Raw genomic sequence first — 20270 nt, forward strand, 5'->3', positions numbered from 1 at the left:
GAAACTTGAACCATCCTGGCCAAAAGCAGCTCTGGAGTGTGCTGTGCTGATTGTAAAGGGTAGAGGTTGCAATGGAGTTTTACATTTTCATTTATAATCCAGCCCTGGTATAGCTGGTTTGTAAGGAGGAGGGGTTTTCTAGAGTACTAGTGACAGGTCTTTTAGCTTGTACGGTGGTATTTTGGTCTTGGCTTGTGGGCACTGGCTGGATTAAGGGTCCTACCTGCCATAGGTCTTGAAACTCCTTTCTGTACAGTCTTAGATCTAACTTGCTCCAGAGCCAAGTCTGATAACAAGTTGCTCTTACATGAAGTTCACTTGGTAAATAAAGAGGTAGTTATGAGTTCTCAGTCAAGTTCTTACTTACACGAGTGTTCCCATAACAAAAACCAGCAAAACAATGCACTCTTAACTCCTGCTGGTAGCCTGAGAGGCACAACATTGAATAGGCCACTGTCGTTTCCTTTTTTCCCCCTAAAAAAGGGTCTCTGAAGCATCAGATGAGGAGCAGTGGCAGCAGCCCTGTGGCCACCAGGTTGCAGTAACAGAATGGGCTCCGGCAAAGTGGTCTCTGGACAGGATGATTAAACATTCTTTTCCGTGCAAAAGCATTGGACCAGTTCTCACGTGGACTCTCCCTTTTCTACACCCTTTGGATTTTGTTCCTAACTTTTAAAAGGGAGGGGGAAGAGGGGGAGATGGGACGCAGCCGAAACTCTGTTCCCTGCCCTTTTCCCAAAAGTCATCTGATTTCCCGAAAATGCCTAATACAGACCAGATCTGTGTGCTCCCCCCGCGCAGCCGGAGCCAACAGGATTGTGCAACTTGTTCTGGAAATTCCCCTTCCTGCCGAGAGCCAGCAAGCCGAGCATCTCACCGCAGCGGGGAGGCTGGGAAGCCGCATCCCACAGGTAGAGGGTGCTGCGATATTGTGCGTTAGAGGTCTCTTCCCCAGCCCCCAGCCTTGGCTACGTTTGGAGGAGGGTGTGAACAGCAAGAAAAAAGAAAAAGAGAAAGAGAGAAAAGAGAAGGGAAGAGAGAAGAAAACCAGACACGAACTAGGGAGAGAAGGTAAATATTGCAAGCATTAGAAATGGGAAAGGAAAATATTCCTGAGCGTCGCTGTCTGACAGCTAGAAGAGTCAGGACAAGTTGCTCCCCAACCCCAGGGTCTTAGCATAATTTTTGGGGTGCTGGGAAGAATGGATTGGGTACTCCGGGGGGGAGGTGCTTTCTATCTTAATTTGCTGTGCACCAGCATGGTGTTTGGAGACACTGGTGGTCATAAGGGGAGAACGTGAGTACCAGTGAATACCAAGGTAGAGACTATCTCTCCGTTTTGTCAGTACGGAGCCTAGCATCCCTTCTTGATGCTTGGGGTTGCTGTATGCAGGAAGGAACAGAGATACAAACTTGCTTTTGAGGCAAAACATTGACGTATTCTCCACAAGCTGGGGTTTTAGGGTCTTTGACCTGCCTAGCAGACACGCAGAAGCACAGGCAACATTAATCAATCACACTGTTTTTTGTCCCAGACCATAACTCCAAAGTCCAATTCCCGAAAATTTTCGGAAAGGAAGATCTGCTTTTTCCAGATGTGGTGAGTTATTGAACCTCCAAGGGGAACTCAGGTTTATTGATAATTTCATTTTATAAATTAGGTGGTTTTCCTGTAGTACTGTACTGATTCTCAAATCTGAATGTATCTATAGCCCAAGTAGCCTCCAGAACAAGGCAGTGAAGTAGGGAATAGCACTTAAGACCCTTGTGTTCAACTCCTGCAGCATTACCAGCTCTTACAGAGCTGGAGAGGAGCAGAGAGCACGACTGAGGTTGTACTCTTTCTGTGTGGAGGGCTACAGGAGAAAGACAAGCACCACACAGCCACAGCGTTGGTCATTAAAACTCCAAAGCCAGGAGTTATGCTGCATGCTATGTACAGCCAAAGACTAGCTTTTTCACTATAGACTGTGTGTGTATGCAGACGGAGAAGACTACTGCAATGTCATCTTCCTTCCTCTTTTCTCAGGTACCTTATCTTCTTCTCTTTCCCTCTCTGGGCCGATGCAGCCTCCATGTATGGTGAGATCTTGTCACCCAATTATCCTCAGGTGTATCCCAATGATGTGCAGAAATCTTGGGAAATCCAGGTCCCTTCAGGATATGGCATTCGCCTTTATTTCACACATATGGATCTTGAACCATCGCAGAACTGCGAATATGACTTTGTGAAGGTACTGTCCCTGTCCTCAAGTGAGAAAAAGACAAGAAGGCGGGTTACAGAACAGCAAAGCTGTGTACAAAGCTCAGGGCTGGAAGAGGAGATAGTCACATCCTTCCTGTTCTGAGCTCCAAGAAGCCCAAATGATTGAGTGTATCTGCACTAGCAGTCACTAAATTGATTTGAGTTTGCCTCATAGCCACATGAGCATTGTCTGCCAACTGCATGTCCCATCTATATCCCCTTCCCCATGTTTCTCCTATATTCATACGAAAAGCCTTCTTAGCCACCACTGACACCTCCCTATTGCAAGGCATATTCTTAGCCAGTGAACCGTAGGTATAAAAGGACCATTTTCTTAGAGCATTGCTTTTCTGTCCCTGAAAGTATTCAGAATTAATCCATGAGTGGACATAGATGATTTAATGCTATCAGAAATTGATTGGAAATGATGAAGGTTAAAAACAACCAAGAGATCTGTGTATGGATAGTGGGCACTCAGATAAAGTGCTGTGGTCCATTGCACTGCAGTTTTCTATGATCTATGTGCCACAGATTTCTTAAAACTTAGAGACCCACTAGCTCTGCTCCATGTTGTCCCACAAGGCACAAAAGATCAAGCATTTCCACACAGACAGAAACAAGACCATCCTATTCTGCAATAGCTATGTGTGAAAAGGGGCAATAAGATCAGGTACAGCACCAGAACGAGACTTTGGAGAAGGACCAAGGTGGGACAGTAGGATGGATGTGCTCTGCTGGGAGCTGTAATAACACGTGTCCTTTTGCAACAAACCGATGAACCTGTTAGACTGCTCTGCAGACTGTCAGTGATTGGTTTTGCCATTTTGAACCACGGGGTTGATTTTTTGTACAGGTGGGCCTGAGGAAAGGATGTTAACAGAGAATTTTCTGGATTAATTTGTACCTGAGAAATTAAGACAGGCATTTCACAGCTGGGAAGCCAGTAGGAGGGAACACTCCTCAAGCGTCTTGAACGTCATAAAACTGGTTGTCTAGGGGCTCTGTTCAGCTGTACCCCGGCTGCCAGCCTTGGCCAGCTCGGTGGATGACACAGCAGCCTTAGTCCCTCCTGCTAGCTATGTGACATAGCCGTGCCCTGGCAGATCTACCTGAATGTTGTGAGAAATGCATGCAATTTAGGAGCCTTTGGTTAGCCACCTATAAGCTGAAAGACTCAAGTGTTGGTGATTACATGTATTCCAGTAATGAGATAAGACCTCTCTGCATTCTTCTGCAGATCCTGTCTGGTGACCATGTTGAAGGCGTGCTTTGTGGGCGGAAGAAAGCTCATGCCCCTGGCTCCTCGATTGTGGAGGAATTTCATGTTCCTTATAACACCCTCACTCTGAGCTTCCAATCAGACTTTTCCAATGAGGAGCGTTTCACTGGTTTTGCGGCCTACTATGTTGCAGTGGGTAAGGTTAAAACAGCCTCCTCTGAATCTCTGTAGTGTCCAGGCTAGCCGGGGAGGAAAGCTGACAGAAGGGTTTTCCTTACAAGAATGCCTTATTTGAAAGAGATCCCAGCAGACAGGACTGCTTTCCAATATGACCAGTATAAATGCTGTCTTCGAGATACCTTTTCCTTGTTGTCCACCAGTGTTTGCTTCACTTTCTCATCTTCCTCCTGCCCTTAGGGCCCTTTCCTAATCTTGGCTGATTCATCTTTTCACACTTGCAGACTTGGATGAGTGTACGGATTTTGTGGAGGAACCTTGCAGTCATTACTGTAATAATTATGTTGGAGGTTACTTCTGTACCTGTCCACCAGATTATTTCCTCTATGAGGATAAGAAAACATGCGGAGGTAAGAGACCTACATAAGCTGTGGTCAACAGCAAAAGTTAATTTAGGCCAAGTGAGATACTGTATATGGAAGACCTTCTCTATCAACCTTCTCAACCAGTTGTGACAGGTATATTTTGGGGAAAAAAACATACCAGTGCAAATCTGAACTGGCAGTAGACTGTGATTTTGGGAATGTCTATTAACATATTCTTAACATTCTTCTTTTTTGTGTCAAAAGAATTAAGAAACTACTAAATGACATTCTTTAAAGACTGTGATGGAGAGCCTTGTTAGCATACTGCTATCTGTGAATCTTTTAATCTCTGACAAAACAGGGCAGTTCAATAAAGACACAAAAATGGCCAAGGGGCTGCTTGGCTTGAATCAAAAAATTGCAAAGTCACAAATGGTGCATGTTGAAAGGAGTATAGTATGAGGACCTGAGCATGAGGGGAGGGGGCCTAAATCACAGGTGGAAGGTAAAAAGAAAGGCCACTAGAAGTTAAAGGCCCTGGCTAACTGGATAGGGAGTGGCCCTGGTTTCAGTTTCTTGGAAAGATGCAATGTTGTGACATGGTTAATGCAGGTGACTGGGGAGACTGGAGAGGTAGTGGAAGAGGGAAAGCTTGTCAGCTTCATACATGGACCATTTCCTTTCTGAATCTTACCTGTGTTCCTACCTTAATCCTAGTGAACTGCAGTGGAAATGTCTTCACTGAGCCATCAGGGGAGATTTCCAGCCCCAACTATCCCAACCAGTACCCGGAGAACTCGCGGTGTGAGTACCGAGTGGCCCTGAGGCCAGGCTACTTTGTGGCGTTGACCATACGCAGTGGGGACTTCGACGTGGAACCAGCCGACTCAAAAGGGAGTTGCCACGACAGCTTAACAGTAGGTGTGGGGCTTAGGGAGGGATTCAGGATGCTCTGGATCTCCCCTCAATCTCCTCATATTCAGAAGACCCTCTGACTGCTTAACTTTATTTTCAACTATGTTGCCTTTTGAAGTTCTTGGGGATACATTTGGATATGTATATATTGAATATATATTTGAGTATCTCTCTGAATACATTTGGTATTTCTCATTTCTTCTTGTTTGTTATTTTCCCAGCTTGTCTCTGGAAAGCAGCATTTTGGTCCCTATTGTGGCAGCAAATTCCCAGGTCCTCCTGAAATCAAAACTAGGAACAACATTCTTGACATTATCTTCCAGACAGACCATGCAGTACAGCACAAAGGCTGGAAAATACGCTACTATGGGGATCGTGAGTAAACACTTGGGAAAGCGTTCCCTCTGCTGCTGAGTTAGGGAGAGAGTTTGTCCCAGGTCAGATTCATGGTACAACAGGTTGTTAACAAGTTCACAGCTGCTGGTATTGAGTAAACAGAGGATGCCTGTTTACTAGGGAAAATAACCACTGGGGAGAAAGAAGTTGGGAGCTGGAAGGAGAGTAAATCTTGAACCAGTTAATCGCTGATTTGCTGGAAGAAGAGTAAATCTTGAACCAGTTAATCACTGATTTCCACCTATCTCTTCAAAGCTGTAACCTGTCCCCCAAGTGTCATCCCCAACTCTGTTCTTGACCCAAAGAAGGACAGGTATATCCTCAAGGACAATGTGAAGGTGACCTGTGTGGAAGGCTACGAAATTGTGAGGGTAAGTTACATAAAAAAGTATGTATCCTCTCTGGCCCTCTCAGCAGCTTCCTGATGCCATTTCCCATCAGGTGTCCTGAGCACCTTTGGGGACTCAAAGTTTTCACCACAGCTGTAGTAAGTGGAAACTTCTTTCAGCCACTGCAGCATTTTGAGGACCCTCCCTTGGAGTGCCTGTGTCAGATACATTTCATGGCCAGTGACTTACATGGATCATGTGTTCTTTTCCCTAGCAACGAGACAGCATCATGACTTTTCACTCCAGCTGTCAGGACAACGGTGAATGGAGCAACTCCCATTTCAGCTGTGTTCGTAAGTGATCTGTCTTTGTATTGTGGGAAGCGGACTGGAATGGAGCCTTTAGGCTCTAGATCCACTGTATCTCCAGATTAGGAGAATGCTGAAGGACTGGGATGTGAGCATGCTGAAGGGACAGAGGAAGTGAGTGCTGATGACTGTACAGGGACCAGAGGAGCTGAGTGGTTCCACATCATACAGAATAATCATATTGTTGGGTAAGGATGCCCCTTTGTTTATATTTGATCGTTTTTGTTTCTTCTCTACAGCTGTGAACTGTGGTGATCCCATTCCTATTGACAATGCCCAAGCCGTATACGTCTCCGAACTTCATGAGCCTCTGTACAAAGCTGCTTTCCGGTACCAATGTGATGCACCTTACTATACCCTAAAAAACAAAGGGGATGGTAAGCATTGCCGCTGCTACACAAAAATATTTCTTTGATCAAAGGCCTAAGAAATGGTACTGGCATCATCATGGGACTAGGATTATATCCCATCAGGTCAAGACTGGGAAAAAGTTCTTATTGGTGTGGGGTTGCAGGTGGTAGTTTTGTGTTGCCTTTGTGTTTAATATGCTCTGATAATGTCTGTACTTGGGCTGTTGACCTTAAATGCATTAGTAAGTCCTCTCTCCATTTGCCTGGTGTGTGAACCATGGAGATTTTTGTCACATCTACTTACCCTCTCTTCATCTTGATTGTATCCTTATGGCATTCTTTTTTCTTGTGTTTTCCAAGTGGTGTATCAGTGCTCAGCCAGTGGAGAATGGGTCAATGAAGAGATGGGAACAAAACCACCAAAATGTGTCCCAGGTACTACCAAGAACTGTGTATATGTACATGCAACATATGAAGACCACTGCTCCTTTCATCTTCCTGTTTTTCAACTGCTAAGCCTGAAAGTACAGTTGATCCTTTCTATGTTGTTTGAATCACATTGGACAGGGTATTTCTGAAAGCTGTGGGCCCCAAAGAAGGGTCAGATGAGGCAGCAGAAAGAAACTGGAAACAAAAGTGGACAACATAATAAGACATCTGGTATAACAGGACCTTTTCAAGTATCAGTGTGTGTTTCTGCACCAGTTTCCCCACCTTCAAGTGTGCCCATTCTCAAGTCGTTCAGTGCTTTAGATCTCTGGCTGCATTGCAGGTAGCAAAAAGACTGACAGGTCAAAAGAGATGTCCAACAATGCTGGGCCTTTCTGTCTTTGGTCCCTCCCAAGCTACACTGAGAGCTGTAGCTTCTCTTCAGTCCTCTCCTGGGGGTAGTGCCCAGCTGTCCACTGGTCACTACAGATGCAGCGCTACAGGGAAAGGTCTTTCACTACTCTCACTGGAAGTCATAGCCTAAACCCTTAAGGTTTAATGTGTCCGTCAGTATTCAGCTATACTTAATATGTCTGAAAGCTCAAGCAAGATTCCTGTCAAGGACCTTCTCATCCTCTCTTTGTGTACTGGGGAGACACTGAGGAGGGAAGTGCATGGGTACTACTCCTGCTCGTGACTGCTGGTAGTTATGGCTGGGTCTTAACTTCCAGCTGATAGAGAGAATTTTAAATCCTATGTATTCTGCACGCTGTTCAGCTTACCTTCTTAGAGGAGGCAGCATGCCTAGGTACATAATGCCTGTTCACTACTCCAAACCCCCAAATCTTCATTGGCAAAGTACAAGATTCAGCTGAAGATGATTCAACCCTCTTAAGGGCCAGCTCAGCCAGTGACTTGGACTATACAAGTGCACGGTGCAAAAGGCAAATTGTAAGATAAAGCTCAGGGAATTTACCACCCAAGAGGAGGTTACAAAGAATATGAAGCCTGACTCTTCTCAGTGGGACACAGCAATAAAAGACAATGCCAGGCAATGGGCACAAGTTGCAACAAAGGAAATTCTGATTGTATTTAAGGAAAAATACTCCCCCAGAGCACTGGAACTGTTGTCCAGAGAGGCTGGCTAATCACCACCCTTGGAGGTGATCAGAAATCACCTGTCAAATCCCCTGAGCAACATGGCTTTGCAGTTAGGAGGGCAGGGGGAAGGGCGGTTAGGTTGAACTAGAGACATCAAGAGGTACCTTCCAGCCTAAATCTTTCTATGATTACGTGAAATTCTTTAACAAACTCTGCTTCATTTAAATTGGAAGCTACCTACTGGCTATAGTTCCTTAATCTCTGACTATATGACGAAGGGCTCAATGTAAACAAGGCAATGTGATAAGAAATCAATTTCCTAGCTATGTCAGAATGACCAGCCTTATTTATGCCCTTAGTGCTCACATTCTGCAAAACCTTATAGAACATTTTACTCAAAGAGCATGGAGCATCTCTGCACCCATAAGACCCACAGATAAGATCTCCATTAACCCACTGCTTAAGATTTTACATACCAAAAGAATGGAGAGGAAAAATGGTAAAACATCAGTGACAAACCTGAACACTTAACCTGAGACTATCTGGAGTTCACAAAAAAAAATCATTTTAAAGAGCAGTGTCATATTTCTAAGAACTTAAGCAAATATTTTTTCAAAGACAATCCCTTCACCTACAGGACATAATTCAGCAAAGGAAAAATGCTAACTAGAATGCAATTAAATTGTGAGCTTCGACATACCCAACACTGGCAGGATGACAACTGCTTTCCAGAACAAGAATTTGAGAATGAGTATCTTCAGCCTAAATTGAATGTTGATAGTAGTTTTGCTTGAATTTTCTTGACTTTCTCTGTAAATACTAGTTGCAAACTCTATGACATAGAATATAAACATCAGTTACTCAGAATCAAAAATTATTTAGAGGACACAGGAAGGAGGGGACTATGGGCTTTTTAGCAGTACCAAAGAACCCCCTATTTGTAATTGCTGATTCTCCCATCTGGTTCCTCTTTTTTTCTTTTCTTTCCAGTCTGTGGGGTGCCTAGTAAACCCATCCGAGAGAAAGCAAAGATTTTTGGAGGCACCCTTGCAGAAAAGGGCAACTTTCCCTGGCAGGTGTATTTTGATTACCCAAGAGGAGGTGGCGTACTCATCTCTGAAAGATGGGTAATGACTGCGGCTCATGTGCTGGAGGGATACGACAAGCCCAACATGTATGCTGGGGTAATCAATGTTGGTAGAGAATCTCTGTACTGGGAGGCCAAGCAGCTGATCCCAGAGGCTTCATTCATCCATCCTGATTGGAAGAAGCAGCCCATAGAAACCAGGACCGATTTTGATAATGATATTGCACTAGTGAAGCTGAGGGATCCCGTGAAGATGGGCCCAAACATCTCACCCCTCTGTCTTCCTGGTAAATCACCTGAGTATGAGCTGCAAGAAGGGACTCTGGGCTACATTGCTGGCTGGGGCCAGAGAGAGCGCGGAAGACTGCCTATTTATCTTTGGAAGGCCCAGATTCCTGTGGTGGACATGGATAAGTGCCGATCTGTGAAACCAGAGGGCTCTGCTGATTCCAGTGCTTACCGATTCACTGACAATATGATCTGTGCTGGTGGTGACAAGGACAGCTGTAAGGGGGATAGTGGTGGAGCCTACGCTATCCAAGATCCTCTTGATGACAGACGGTACTATGTGGCTGGGCTGATCTCCTGGGGACCAAGATGTGGTACCTTTGGTCTTTACACCAAGGTAGTGCGTTATTTGGACTGGATTACAGAGACCATGAGCAAGCATGAGGATGCAGAAGCTTGGCAGGATTAGCTCTTTCTCCTTTCAGCACAGTCACCCTTTCTAAATGTGATGGTTACACGTTCAGGCTGGCTGTGATCCTGTTCACTCTGTGTATATAATGGGCCTACTCATTGTGTCTGTGCTGAGTGGAGAGTCAGGAGTATGTATCTGTTTCTCCCACTGTCATTGTGTCTGGGAAGTGAAATTCTCTTTCTTCCACTCATAGTAGCGTAAGAGGAAAATGGAGGCTTCTTCTGCTTCCTCTCATTTTTTTCTGTCCCATTTTTTCCCACTTGGACAAGACCTAGCCATGCACCACCTGACAAGGAGATTTCAGTGAAGACAAGAGACAATAATTGTTGGTTCCCAGGGTAGGTTCAGAGCCTGGTTTCTGATTTATGTATTTCCTGTATGGTTCAGAATATCTAACAGCATTAAAGAATGTCCGAACTGCCTTTTGTGCAATGTGCTATTGTGTGTGTATTGCCTTTCTTCTTCTCAGTCTAGACCTAGTTCTCCTTGAAACTCCCTAAATCAAGTGTCTAGTCACATTTTGACCCACTATGCTGCCAGTTTTTGTCAAGCTGTAACTTGTGCTACCTCACCTCTCTACCTGAGAGTCTTTATGAAGTTCTTCTGAGATAGTTGCATCTCATTGACCAACCATTACCAGCAATGAGGACTTCAGACTTCTGAATCAAGCTGAGCAGAAGACATATCTTCAAAATCCTTTCATTCACCTGTCCTCAGGGCTTTATTTTTCCAACTTTATTGTGTTAGATAAGAAATAAAGCTTGCTTGATTTAGGGATTTAGGGAAGGTAGTGTTGTGGGGGAAGATTGCCTGATGTGCATTAGGGGTGTCTTCTGCTCCAGAAAGTCCTATATCACTCACAGATATCCTTCCACTAAGATGGTCAGGGAACTGGTGCAGATGGCATATGATGAAAGATGGAGGAAGCTGGGTTTGTTCAGCTTGAAAAGGAGGAAGCTAAGAGGGGGATCTAACTGCTGTATTCAGATACCTAAAGGAGGGCTAGAGAGTACACAGAACAAGACTCTTCAGAAAGGTGAACAGCGAAAGGACAAGAGACAATGGACACGAATTGCAATAAGGGAATTTCCAATTGGGCTTTTTCCCGAGGTGTGGGTCAGCACTGAAACAAGTGCCATAAAAGACTAGGGAATCCCTGTCCCTGGACATCTTCATAACTTGCCCAGGCAAGGCCCTGAAGCTCTGAAGTTAGTCCTGCTGTCAGCAGTGGATTGGACTAGAGACCTCCTCTTCCAGCCTAAGTTTTTCTGAGAGTCTAGGAAATGGTGAGGAGGATGTGTGCAGCTCTTGGGAGATTTCATATAGATCCCTGCACTCAGCTCAAGCACCTTCAGTTTTCTGTAACAAGCAAAAGGTTATTTTGTTGTTGGGCTAGTAACCAGGGATCTTATACTACAGTCCTGAAGAACTGTGACTCACAGGATGTTGAATGCTTTTTGCTTTTATATCTGTATGTGCCAACTTTAATCTACTATGAAGTTTTATAGTCATTCCTGCTTGTTGCTAACTAGGTGGACTCATCTCAGCTTTCATCTTTTGGAGCGCAAAAGGGAAGTGTCCATCCCTGGTAACTAGTCCAGGCTGCAACCTTAGCCCATGTTCCCCTTGTGCAAAGATGTGACTATATACTGGCAAAGGAACAATAATGATGCAGTGGTGCCATTGTAACTATTTTATAACTTCACAGTATGTATTAGAATTTCATAAATCATACAGACATGCCCAAACATCTGGGGTAATCATGAGCAAAAGTCACTGGAAATCTTACAGACTGCTATGTCTGGCTATTAGGAAGCTTCTGCTTTGGTATGTGATGGATACTTCAGCAGTAGAAATAGCTCAACAAAGTACATTTTGGGGAAAATTAATCCATTTTAAGTTCTGAAAAAGTGACCTTCAAACTAAGGTAAGACATTTCCTTAGCTTCTATGACCACAAAGCCACTCAGGCAAGCAGCGTCGCAATGATTACTCACTAGCTCACTGATTAACTCCAGTCTCTCTGGAAAAGGACAGGAGGACAAACTGCTGAAATCAATTCAGGACAGCAGAGGAGAAGAGAAACAGAAATGTGGCTGAATTGTCCAGGAGTAGGAGACAGGAAAGATACTTATTTAGCTGGGATTGCTATTCGTAGGAGGGTCACAGATTCCTATAGCGATTTTGGGCAAATCATCTATTCTCCATGCCTCAGCTTCCCAAAGTTCCCTAGTCTCCTGCAAAGCAGGAGATTCTTTAAGATGGCTTCTCAGTAATTTTTCCCAATTTTTACAAGGACTGAAGAGTTGGGTATTTTGTTGTTCTTGTCACCTGTACTCACTGAGCATCCCAGAAATTCCCTGTTCTTCACCTGGAATACCTCCCAGTTGCATATGCCTCATTCTCCCTTCCCTCCCCCAGACCAGGGTTTATCCATTGCTCCTGTACGACTGGACAACTTGTTTTTCCATGCTCTTGTTGCCTCTTATGCTCCTCTCTTGCCCATACAAATGGGAAAAATCAACAGAATTCTGACCCATGGAGATCATGGATGAACTTATATCAGATGTGCAATTTCACAGATCACTCCCCAGGGTATATTATCTCAAAAGCAAATGAGAGATACTGACACCTGAGAAGATCTGGAGCTGGATCTCACAGAAAACAGTGCAAGAAGGCAACTATGACCTTACCCCCAGAGTTCCCCTGTCAAGCTCTTGCAGACTTCAGTTCTTTCAGTGACCCACATGAAAAAGGTAGGTTGTTCTGCAGTAGCAAAACTAGTCACGAGACAACTCCAGAGAATACCCACAACACAAAAGGGGTCATCTTCTCTCTGTCAGCATCATTTCAGAGCTGCTGTCCTGCAGTCAGAGCTTTATTTCATACAGTATAAAAAAAATCCATCCTCAAATTCTGATTGGTGAAGGTTCCTGGGCTCTTTCCTCCATGAGATTGGTTGTTGTCTTCCCTGTCTTTTGAATGTGGCATCACACAGACAACTTATTTTTGCCTCCTTTGAAGCCATCTGGAGTTTCAGACTGGGTAATCTAATTGTAGTTTTGTGACAGGTGAGCAACTGCCACATGCTGTTGCAGAACTGGAAACACTTTAGTGGTAGGTAAAGCAATCCCTATATAAAGTCCGCAAGTTGCTTTCTGTGATGGGGAATATTTAGTAGTTGTTAAAAACAAAGACAGAAAGACATAACACAACTGTTTTCTCCAGCAATTATTTTAATATTCATAGAATCTCACTGATGCCAGTGGGCATATGCACACTGTACTCAGCACAAAGTACCACATCCTTCAAGAAAGTCTGCTGCCCTGCAACCTTCCCACACAATAGAATACAAAAGTAGACAGCAGTAGTCTGATGATATTGTCACCACTTCAAACAATAACGTTTGCTGTCATGAGATTTCCTGATATTATTAAGGCTTCATCCAGTAATAAGATTTGGAAGAACTAGAACGTCCACAAAGGCGTCCCACAAGCTGCCAATGGTACAGCAGCTTTGGTAAGTTTTGATGGTACTACCAAGAATTGATCACACAGTATGGTGGCTTTCAGAAGTGCCCGTGAGGAAGGTTACATGGTCTGCATGTATGAAAAGCCTTTGGGACATCATCAAAAGCTTTAGATATGATTTGCTGTGTCTGGAAATTTACATGCTATCAGTGATTCTTCAGCTAGTGGGACAGCAACATTTAGAGCCTATCCTCCTTTACTATCCCTTTGATCCAGTCCACATAGTTGAGGATCTTAGTGTAGAAGCCATAACCTTCGGCACAGCCAATACCCCAAGAAACAATACCGGTAGCCACCCAGCGACCACTTTGTGTGTCTAACACCGTGAAGACACTCCCACTATCCCCCTGGCAGGTATCCTGTTTGACTGTGAGAAAGCCAGCACAGAACATGTTCTCAGAGAAAACCATAGGTATATCTCTCTTCTTACTGTCCAGCCAACTCTGACACTTCTCTCGAGCAACCGCTGGTAGGCTCACATACTTCAAATTATTTGAAATAAAGTTTTTTTCCACACCAAAGCCGCTCACGTAACCCATGTGCCCATCCATGTAGAACGTGGTGTTGGTGGTATCTGGGAGACAGATGGGCAGTACTGTAGGGCCCAGGGTTACGGGGTGTTTCAGCTCCAACAGGGCTATGTCCCCATTGAAGTTGTGCTCATCTTTAGGGTTGTAATCTGGATGGATAAAGATCCTACGTACAGGGTGGTTACCTATCTTGTAGAGCTCTTCTACCTTGGTGTGGCCGAGGAAAATGTTAGCCTCCTCTGCTAGCTGGTCCAGGCTAGCACTGTTCCCGCCTGCCCCTTTGGGGAAGATGGTGTGGGCAGCGGTCAGGATCCAGCGATCGCCCAGGAGCGCACCACCCCCTCGTCCATGGATGCCAGTCAGAGCCTGCCAAGGGAAACTGCCTCTCCTTGCTGACCTGCCGCCCAAGATCCGCTGGACTTCAGTAATGGGATTGACCGGCTTCCCACACACTGTGGAGAAATGCAAGGAAATCATAAAACCCTCTGTTGCCCTGGCTTTTCTCTCTCTTTCCTGCACCATCACTGTTCAATTTCACCTTATTTTTGCCTTCCTGGAGAGATTTCCCCGTCCTCCCTCACTGATACCATTATCCTCACTCCCCTCCCTGCATGTTGTCCCAGCTTTGTACTGACTGTAAGCATGAATCGGTAAACACCAGACAAAGTCAGAGTTTTTTACTGACCTGGCAAGCAGGCAGGAATCCTCACCTGGCCATCTCGATCCACCCAGGTTCCCTCGGGAGAGCAGGTGAATCTGTCTGTAGCATGAAAGGGAAGTGAATGAGACCCAGGCCTGCAGGCATGGGGTGGGAAGAAAGAATAGAATAGAATAGAATAGAATAGAATAGAATAGAATAGAATAGAATAGAATATTTTCAAAGGGTTCCTCTCTCCAAGGTGTCCCACATGCTGCACTCAGCCCTTCCATCCCAAAGGCACCCTTTCCCAGGAAAAGCCACCTGTGGTATAGTCTGGAATGTCTCCATCTGGGATAGCATGTACATCTCGAAGCACCTCAGTTCCAGGTGACGAGTAAAGCTCAGGCACTGCTTCTGTAGAAGAAAAGCCTGAAGAGCCATTTGAGTAAAGTCTTAACTTCACTCAATCCACATGCTTACAGAGCACTGTTTGACCTTATTTAGCCCAAAGAAGGGAGAGAAGAAGTAAAGACATGGATTTTAGATTCAAGTTTCTGGTCTCTGTAGTTTACAGAGAATAGGACAAGGTGGTTTGTTCCAGAAAGAGGAAAAAGATGAGCCAGTTACTGTACATGCTCAGTATCTATTTCTGAGGCTATATTGCAGGTCAGCTAACTCACATGTCACCTCTCAACACAAACTCCGCGACCTCCAACATTCTTGCTTTTCTTAGAAAGTTTGTGCTGGTGACTAAAAATAATTTATATACAATTTATCTTACACTGTAGTAAACGCTTCCAAGAAAGTGTTTGCTGTTCTCTTTCAAAATTGACTAAATCACAATGACTCCCCATCAGAATTTGGTGGTGCTGATATTTACTTGCTCCTGATTTTTTTCTGATGAGACTGAGCTCTGACTCTTTATGAAGGAGTTAAACTCAGATGCAAGAATAATCAAATTCAACATTAGTACCAACTTAAAGAACTCCTTAGCTGTTTGCTCCTGGCCCCAGTACTAGCATGTCACCTCTCAGGCATGCTGCACAACTGTGTGTCCATGCTGGCAACCATATCCAGGAACTGATTCAATTCAAAAATATACATTTTTTTGTGGAGGCTAAATGAGCAGCCAAGGCAAGGAAATGATGAACTCCTTATACTGTTCTTGTAACCAAAGCTCCTGTGTCATCAAATCATGTCTCAGGTGCAAAAAGAAGGCATGTGAATGGTTTTGAATGTTGCCTTAATTTTTCTGAGCTGCTGCATAAAAATAGATTTTTCTGTATGTATGTTATTTAGCCCTTAGATGTCTCTGCTGCTGAACAATATTCCAAAGAGGTAAACAGAGTTACAGTAGAGTAGAGTGTGAGTTTATTTATTTGCATCTGTAGCAACTTGGACTGGTGTGATGAGGTTTCAGAATTTTGGTATTCCCAGACACCATGCCTCAAATGTCACTGAAAGAATGAAATCCACTGGAGAAGAATAAATGATGACTACAGATGAGAGAATAAGACCTTCTGCAAAAGTTAAGGAGAGCGTGGAGGAGGGATGTGATGGACTCTGGGACTGAAGCAGCGTGGGAATAGGCTGAGATGACAAGCCTCAAGAGCTATGCTGCAGAGCCAAGGAAAGATTGGAGAGCCTTCACAGGAGGAAAGCATGAGCCCTAAGCCTGGGGAGCAGAGAATTCTAACTGGAAATCTGGGAGGGCTTTTCACGCACAGATTTCAATGTCTGTGTGGGATTAGGACTCACCACCGCCTGTTCCGGTGACAATGTGATAATATGGCTCATTGCATCGGTACGTGATCACTGACTGGTACTTGTTGTTTGCAGGTTTGTTAACATAGCTGAATGCCCCATTGGTCAAGTCTGTAGGGTTGCCACAGTTCACAACTACAAAAAAGAAAAAAAAAGAGATGACTCAAAGACAGCCTTACTGCCTGCAGGTTTAGGCTTGACTGGATTGTGGCCATGATGTGAAGGACCAGTTAGTACAGCAGGCAGAGAGAGGTTGTTCCAAAATGGATCCCAGACTGGAATCTTTCGCTTTTAGATGTTACAACATTATAGCAAATTTTTAGTGATATTTTGTGTGTTTTTGTAAGGGAGGAAAAACATTTACGTTTTTGCAAGCGGAAAAATGTAATGAAAGTCAACAGTGGACCTCCACAGGTCCCTCCAACCAGCATATCCATGAGTCTATGGCCACAGACAAATTGAGTCATAGAGGCTGAACTCCCCATGTTCTTAGAGGGGGAAAGCCACGGCAGGGGACATAATCCCCGTTCTCAGATCACTCACTTTCACAGCGGGGCATGGATTGATGCCATGTCCCATCAGCCTGGCAGACAGCCGTGAAGGACAGCAGCTTTCGGTCGCCCTGCATGGGAGAGAAAAACATCTCTGTTGGTTGTACAGAGCCTTACATTCCCTTCCCCACACTAAAATATTACTCTATCTGCCCATCTTTTCACTGCTGTCCAATAGTTGCCCCTCTGCAGTTTGTTCCAGTTGCTGTCCTCTCCCTTTTCTGCCTTCCCTCTATCCTGGGTTTTCCACAGGCTACAAATTATTCATAGCAAGCCAAGGTATCAGCAGCCAGCAACCATAGACCGTGACAAGTCTGGGGCGCTACCTAGTCCTGGCAAAAGGATGGCAAGGGAGGCAGGTAACATCTTCTGCTTCAAGTCTGATTTCATATCCTTCCAAAGAGATATTCTTGTTTACCAATGTCTCCTGGGATCTTTCTCTCTCATCTTCTACCAGGGCTTCGTGAAACAGTAACTGCATAAGGAAGGGAGCTAGGAAAGGAGAAACCACTGGAAGAAAGCAGATAGAAGCAAGGAAGAAACAGAAATTGCAAGAGGTTGCCATGAGTGAAATCTCCAAAGAAAGTTTTACTGAAAGGTGAAAGACTTACACAAACTGAAGAGAAGCCAGAATACGGCTGAAGGGAGTGGAGAAGGGATCTCACCTCCATCAGGTTATACCCAGTCTTGCAGCTGACAACGAAATAGTCCTGAAATTGATACACAGGCTGCAGGTCTCTGATGATGGTAAACTGATCCCGTGGGACAGGCTGTGGGCACCGTATTTCTGTTAGAGAATGGGACAAAGTAAGTTGGTACACTACTACAAATGGTGTAGATAGGCTGTAATAGCCTCTGGGGAAGAAATGTCTTACTCTCCGAGGTGTAGTGGATCTTCCAGCCACGGCTGAACCCTGACTCATCAGTGAGGAAGAGTATGTCTACCTCATTGCTGTTGGTTTCAATGCTGCCAGGTGACTCCTTGCCACAGAACTCACCAATCTCTCTCCCTCGTGCTTGGATCTGATGAGGAAAACATGTATCACAGGGACAGAAACACATATGCCTCTCTGCCCCAGTATCCCTATTTCAATCCAGACCAAGTTTGCCACAGTGCCTGTGATGGTGAACAGAGCTGGTGTCTGACCCATCTTTGCTGATGTCTGCACTGACAGATCACAACAAAGGGCTGACCTCCCACAAGCTCTGCTTCTCCCTTATCATGGGAATCAGAGCTATCAACCCCTTCAAATCCTGAGATTAAATCAAAGGAAGATAAAACTGGAAGAAGGACCATTTTTTTGGCTCTACTCACAGGGGCTTGTGACCCAGAGCCTCTGACCTCAGGACAATGGTAATTAAACGCATTGAGGGAGGGACAAGGGAAGAGCTCAGTCCTTCATGCTGGGGCATTCTCCTTGTACTGATCCTGTATTTCTCATCCGAATAGTGGTGTCCCCACAATTCCTGTCCAGGTCTGGCAGCAGGGTTGGAAGTAGAGTCTGCTAATCTCCAGTACCTTGAGCTGGTCATAAGGACAGTGGACTTGCTGGTGTTCATCAATCTCAAAGGGTTCCAAGAACTTGAGGATGATAGACAGGCCCTTTTGCAGACGGATGCTGTAGTTACACCGGAGGTCTTCAGGATAGGGCTGGGGGTACTCAGGGCTGCTCAGGTACCCAGATGCCTCTGTGAACAGCTCACTGCTGCACTCCACTGGTGTAGACGAAGAAAGTAGAGGTCACATTGTGGAGCTGTGTCTTCTGCAGCCCTGTCAACTGCTCCCTAAGTCATTTCTCCCACCCTTCCTGGCTGAAGGGCTCCCTCCCTGGAACCCTCTGATCTTTCAAAATTTCAATTTACCTTTGCAGGAGTGGTGGTCACTCTGAAGCTGGTAGCCAGTCCGGCAAGAACAGAAGTAGCCACCCACATAGTTGTGGCAGAAGTGCTGGCACTGAGGCCTTTCATCTTTCTCAGCATCATTGTTAGGGTCACATTCATTGAGATCTGAAGACATAGGAGATGCAGGGACAAGGGGCGGAAAGTGTTAAACCTCTCTGCTGTACACTGAAAGTACACAGAGATCCATATCCTTGCTTACAGCTTCTCTTTATTTGCCTGACAAGGAGGAAAATTGCTTGGAGCCACAGAGGCTTCTTTCTGCATGCTGAGGGTATTGCCTACTCACCCACAGCTTGGTAATAGGCCAGGAAGCCCCTGTAGGGAATCACTGTGCCATTCTCTTCATTGGAGAAATCAGAGTAAAACACCAGGTGCATCCTGTTCCCCTTAGATTCAAACTCCTTTCTTCCTGGGTGATTGCCTGTGGTTGACCCAAGCTGGCCACAGTATCTGCCCAAGTTCTTCTTGTCTGCTTTGATCTGTCAAGGTTAAGGGGAAATCACTGTAGCCTGGTAAGATTCAGTCTGCTCCATGCATCACTATTACCCAGCCATGAGTTGCCAGTACCTGCTCCACCCATTTCTATCTTTAACTCCTTCCCTTTCCTTTGTGGGAAGCATGAGAGGAGGCCTGGTGAATGAAGAGCCATTGCATGTGGTGGCCACTAGATTCCCATCTCCAGCCACCCCTTGGCCCAGGTATCTATGCACATACCTTAACATAGTCATAGAAGCAGGACTCAGATGGCTCCAGGTCAAAATATCTGAAGGTCAGCTTCACGACATAGCCTTTTGGGACGTGGATATCCCAGGTGCTGACATTATTGTTGGGATATGGCTTGGGATAACCGGGGGATCTGATCTCCCCAAAAAGCTTTCTCGGGACTGGACTGGAACTGATCACTCCGAAAAAGAGGAGGGCCCACAGGAGAAAAGGAACGTGCCTGTGAACATGGCAAGTAAACTGTGACATTGCACAAAATCAGGTCATCCAAAATCAGGGGAGACGTCACAAGTGACTTGTGCGCTAATGGAATCCAAACACAGGAGGCCTAGTTGCAGGTCCAACTTCTGGCTTGGATCACTCAGGAACAAGGAGCACAGCTGAAATGAAGACACCAGCACTACCCAGGTTCCAGCAAGGCATTGTGGCCCAGCCAAAGAGATTCATCAACCCAGGAAGCAGTTTGAAGGAGGATGAGTGAACTCTCTGAGCAACGTCTGCTTGTTCCCAGCAGTCACAAGGCTGGATCCCTTAGAACCAGGGGAAGTTTGGTTCCCTTTGGCTCTGGGCCAGCGGGTCATTTCTGTTTATTGCTAGTTTAGGATCTCTGCCCAGTTCATTTGGTGAGGGTCTGAAGATCTCAAGCTCAGTTTGCTGAGGAGCAATCCTGCAGTGCCTCCTGGGCTGCCCTCTACCCAGTCACGCCTCAATCCCTCTCCTCCAAAAGTTGGCCCGCATTTTTTTTTCCCATTCTGCAGATCGCCCCTCTTCCCCTCTGGGGAAGTGTTCCTCCAAAACGAGCTCACTGCCCGGATCTCATGAAAACATCAGCCAGGAGGATCCTTCTTCCTCAACCCTACGTGCTCGCAAAGCTTTAACGGAGGGACAGTGAGCATGAGCTTAGCCCCTTGGACCTCTTCTCCTTCCTGGAAGGGTCTAAACCCCCCCCC

General features: G+C 45.3%; 2 protein-coding genes across 2 annotated transcripts; one reads left to right on the forward strand and one right to left on the reverse strand.

The window, feature by feature from the left end:
• The first annotated feature begins 1031 nt into the window (after window positions 1-1031).
• Window positions 1032-10103, forward strand: C1S (complement C1s). Its single transcript, XM_009287131.1, has 12 exons — window positions 1032-1071; window positions 1536-1600; window positions 2030-2234; window positions 3483-3660; window positions 3926-4051; window positions 4724-4923; window positions 5143-5296; window positions 5573-5688; window positions 5921-5999; window positions 6254-6391; window positions 6725-6799; window positions 8885-10103. Exons 2-12 carry the CDS (start codon window positions 1596-1598, stop codon window positions 9676-9678), a joined length of 2070 nt encoding a protein of 689 aa, XP_009285406.1. The 5' UTR covers window positions 1032-1071; window positions 1536-1595; the 3' UTR covers window positions 9679-10103.
• A 2811-nt stretch (window positions 10104-12914) lies between these two features.
• On the reverse strand, window positions 12915-19569 carry C1R (complement C1r). Its single transcript, XM_009287189.2, has 10 exons — window positions 19312-19569; window positions 18884-19076; window positions 18559-18702; window positions 18215-18411; window positions 17571-17718; window positions 17361-17482; window positions 16688-16766; window positions 16139-16279; window positions 14426-14500; window positions 12915-14192 (listed from the first exon to the last, which is right to left on the reverse strand). The coding sequence occupies exons 1-10, from the start codon at window positions 19567-19569 to the stop codon at window positions 13390-13392; spliced, it is 2160 nt and encodes a 719-aa protein (XP_009285464.1). The 3' UTR covers window positions 12915-13389.
• Between the last annotated feature and the right edge of the window lie 701 nt (window positions 19570-20270).

Source organism: Aptenodytes forsteri, unplaced genomic scaffold (genome assembly GCF_000699145.1).
Source record: "Aptenodytes forsteri isolate BGI_AS27 unplaced genomic scaffold, ASM69914v1 Scaffold216, whole genome shotgun sequence".
NCBI lineage: Eukaryota > Metazoa > Chordata > Aves > Sphenisciformes > Spheniscidae > Aptenodytes > Aptenodytes forsteri.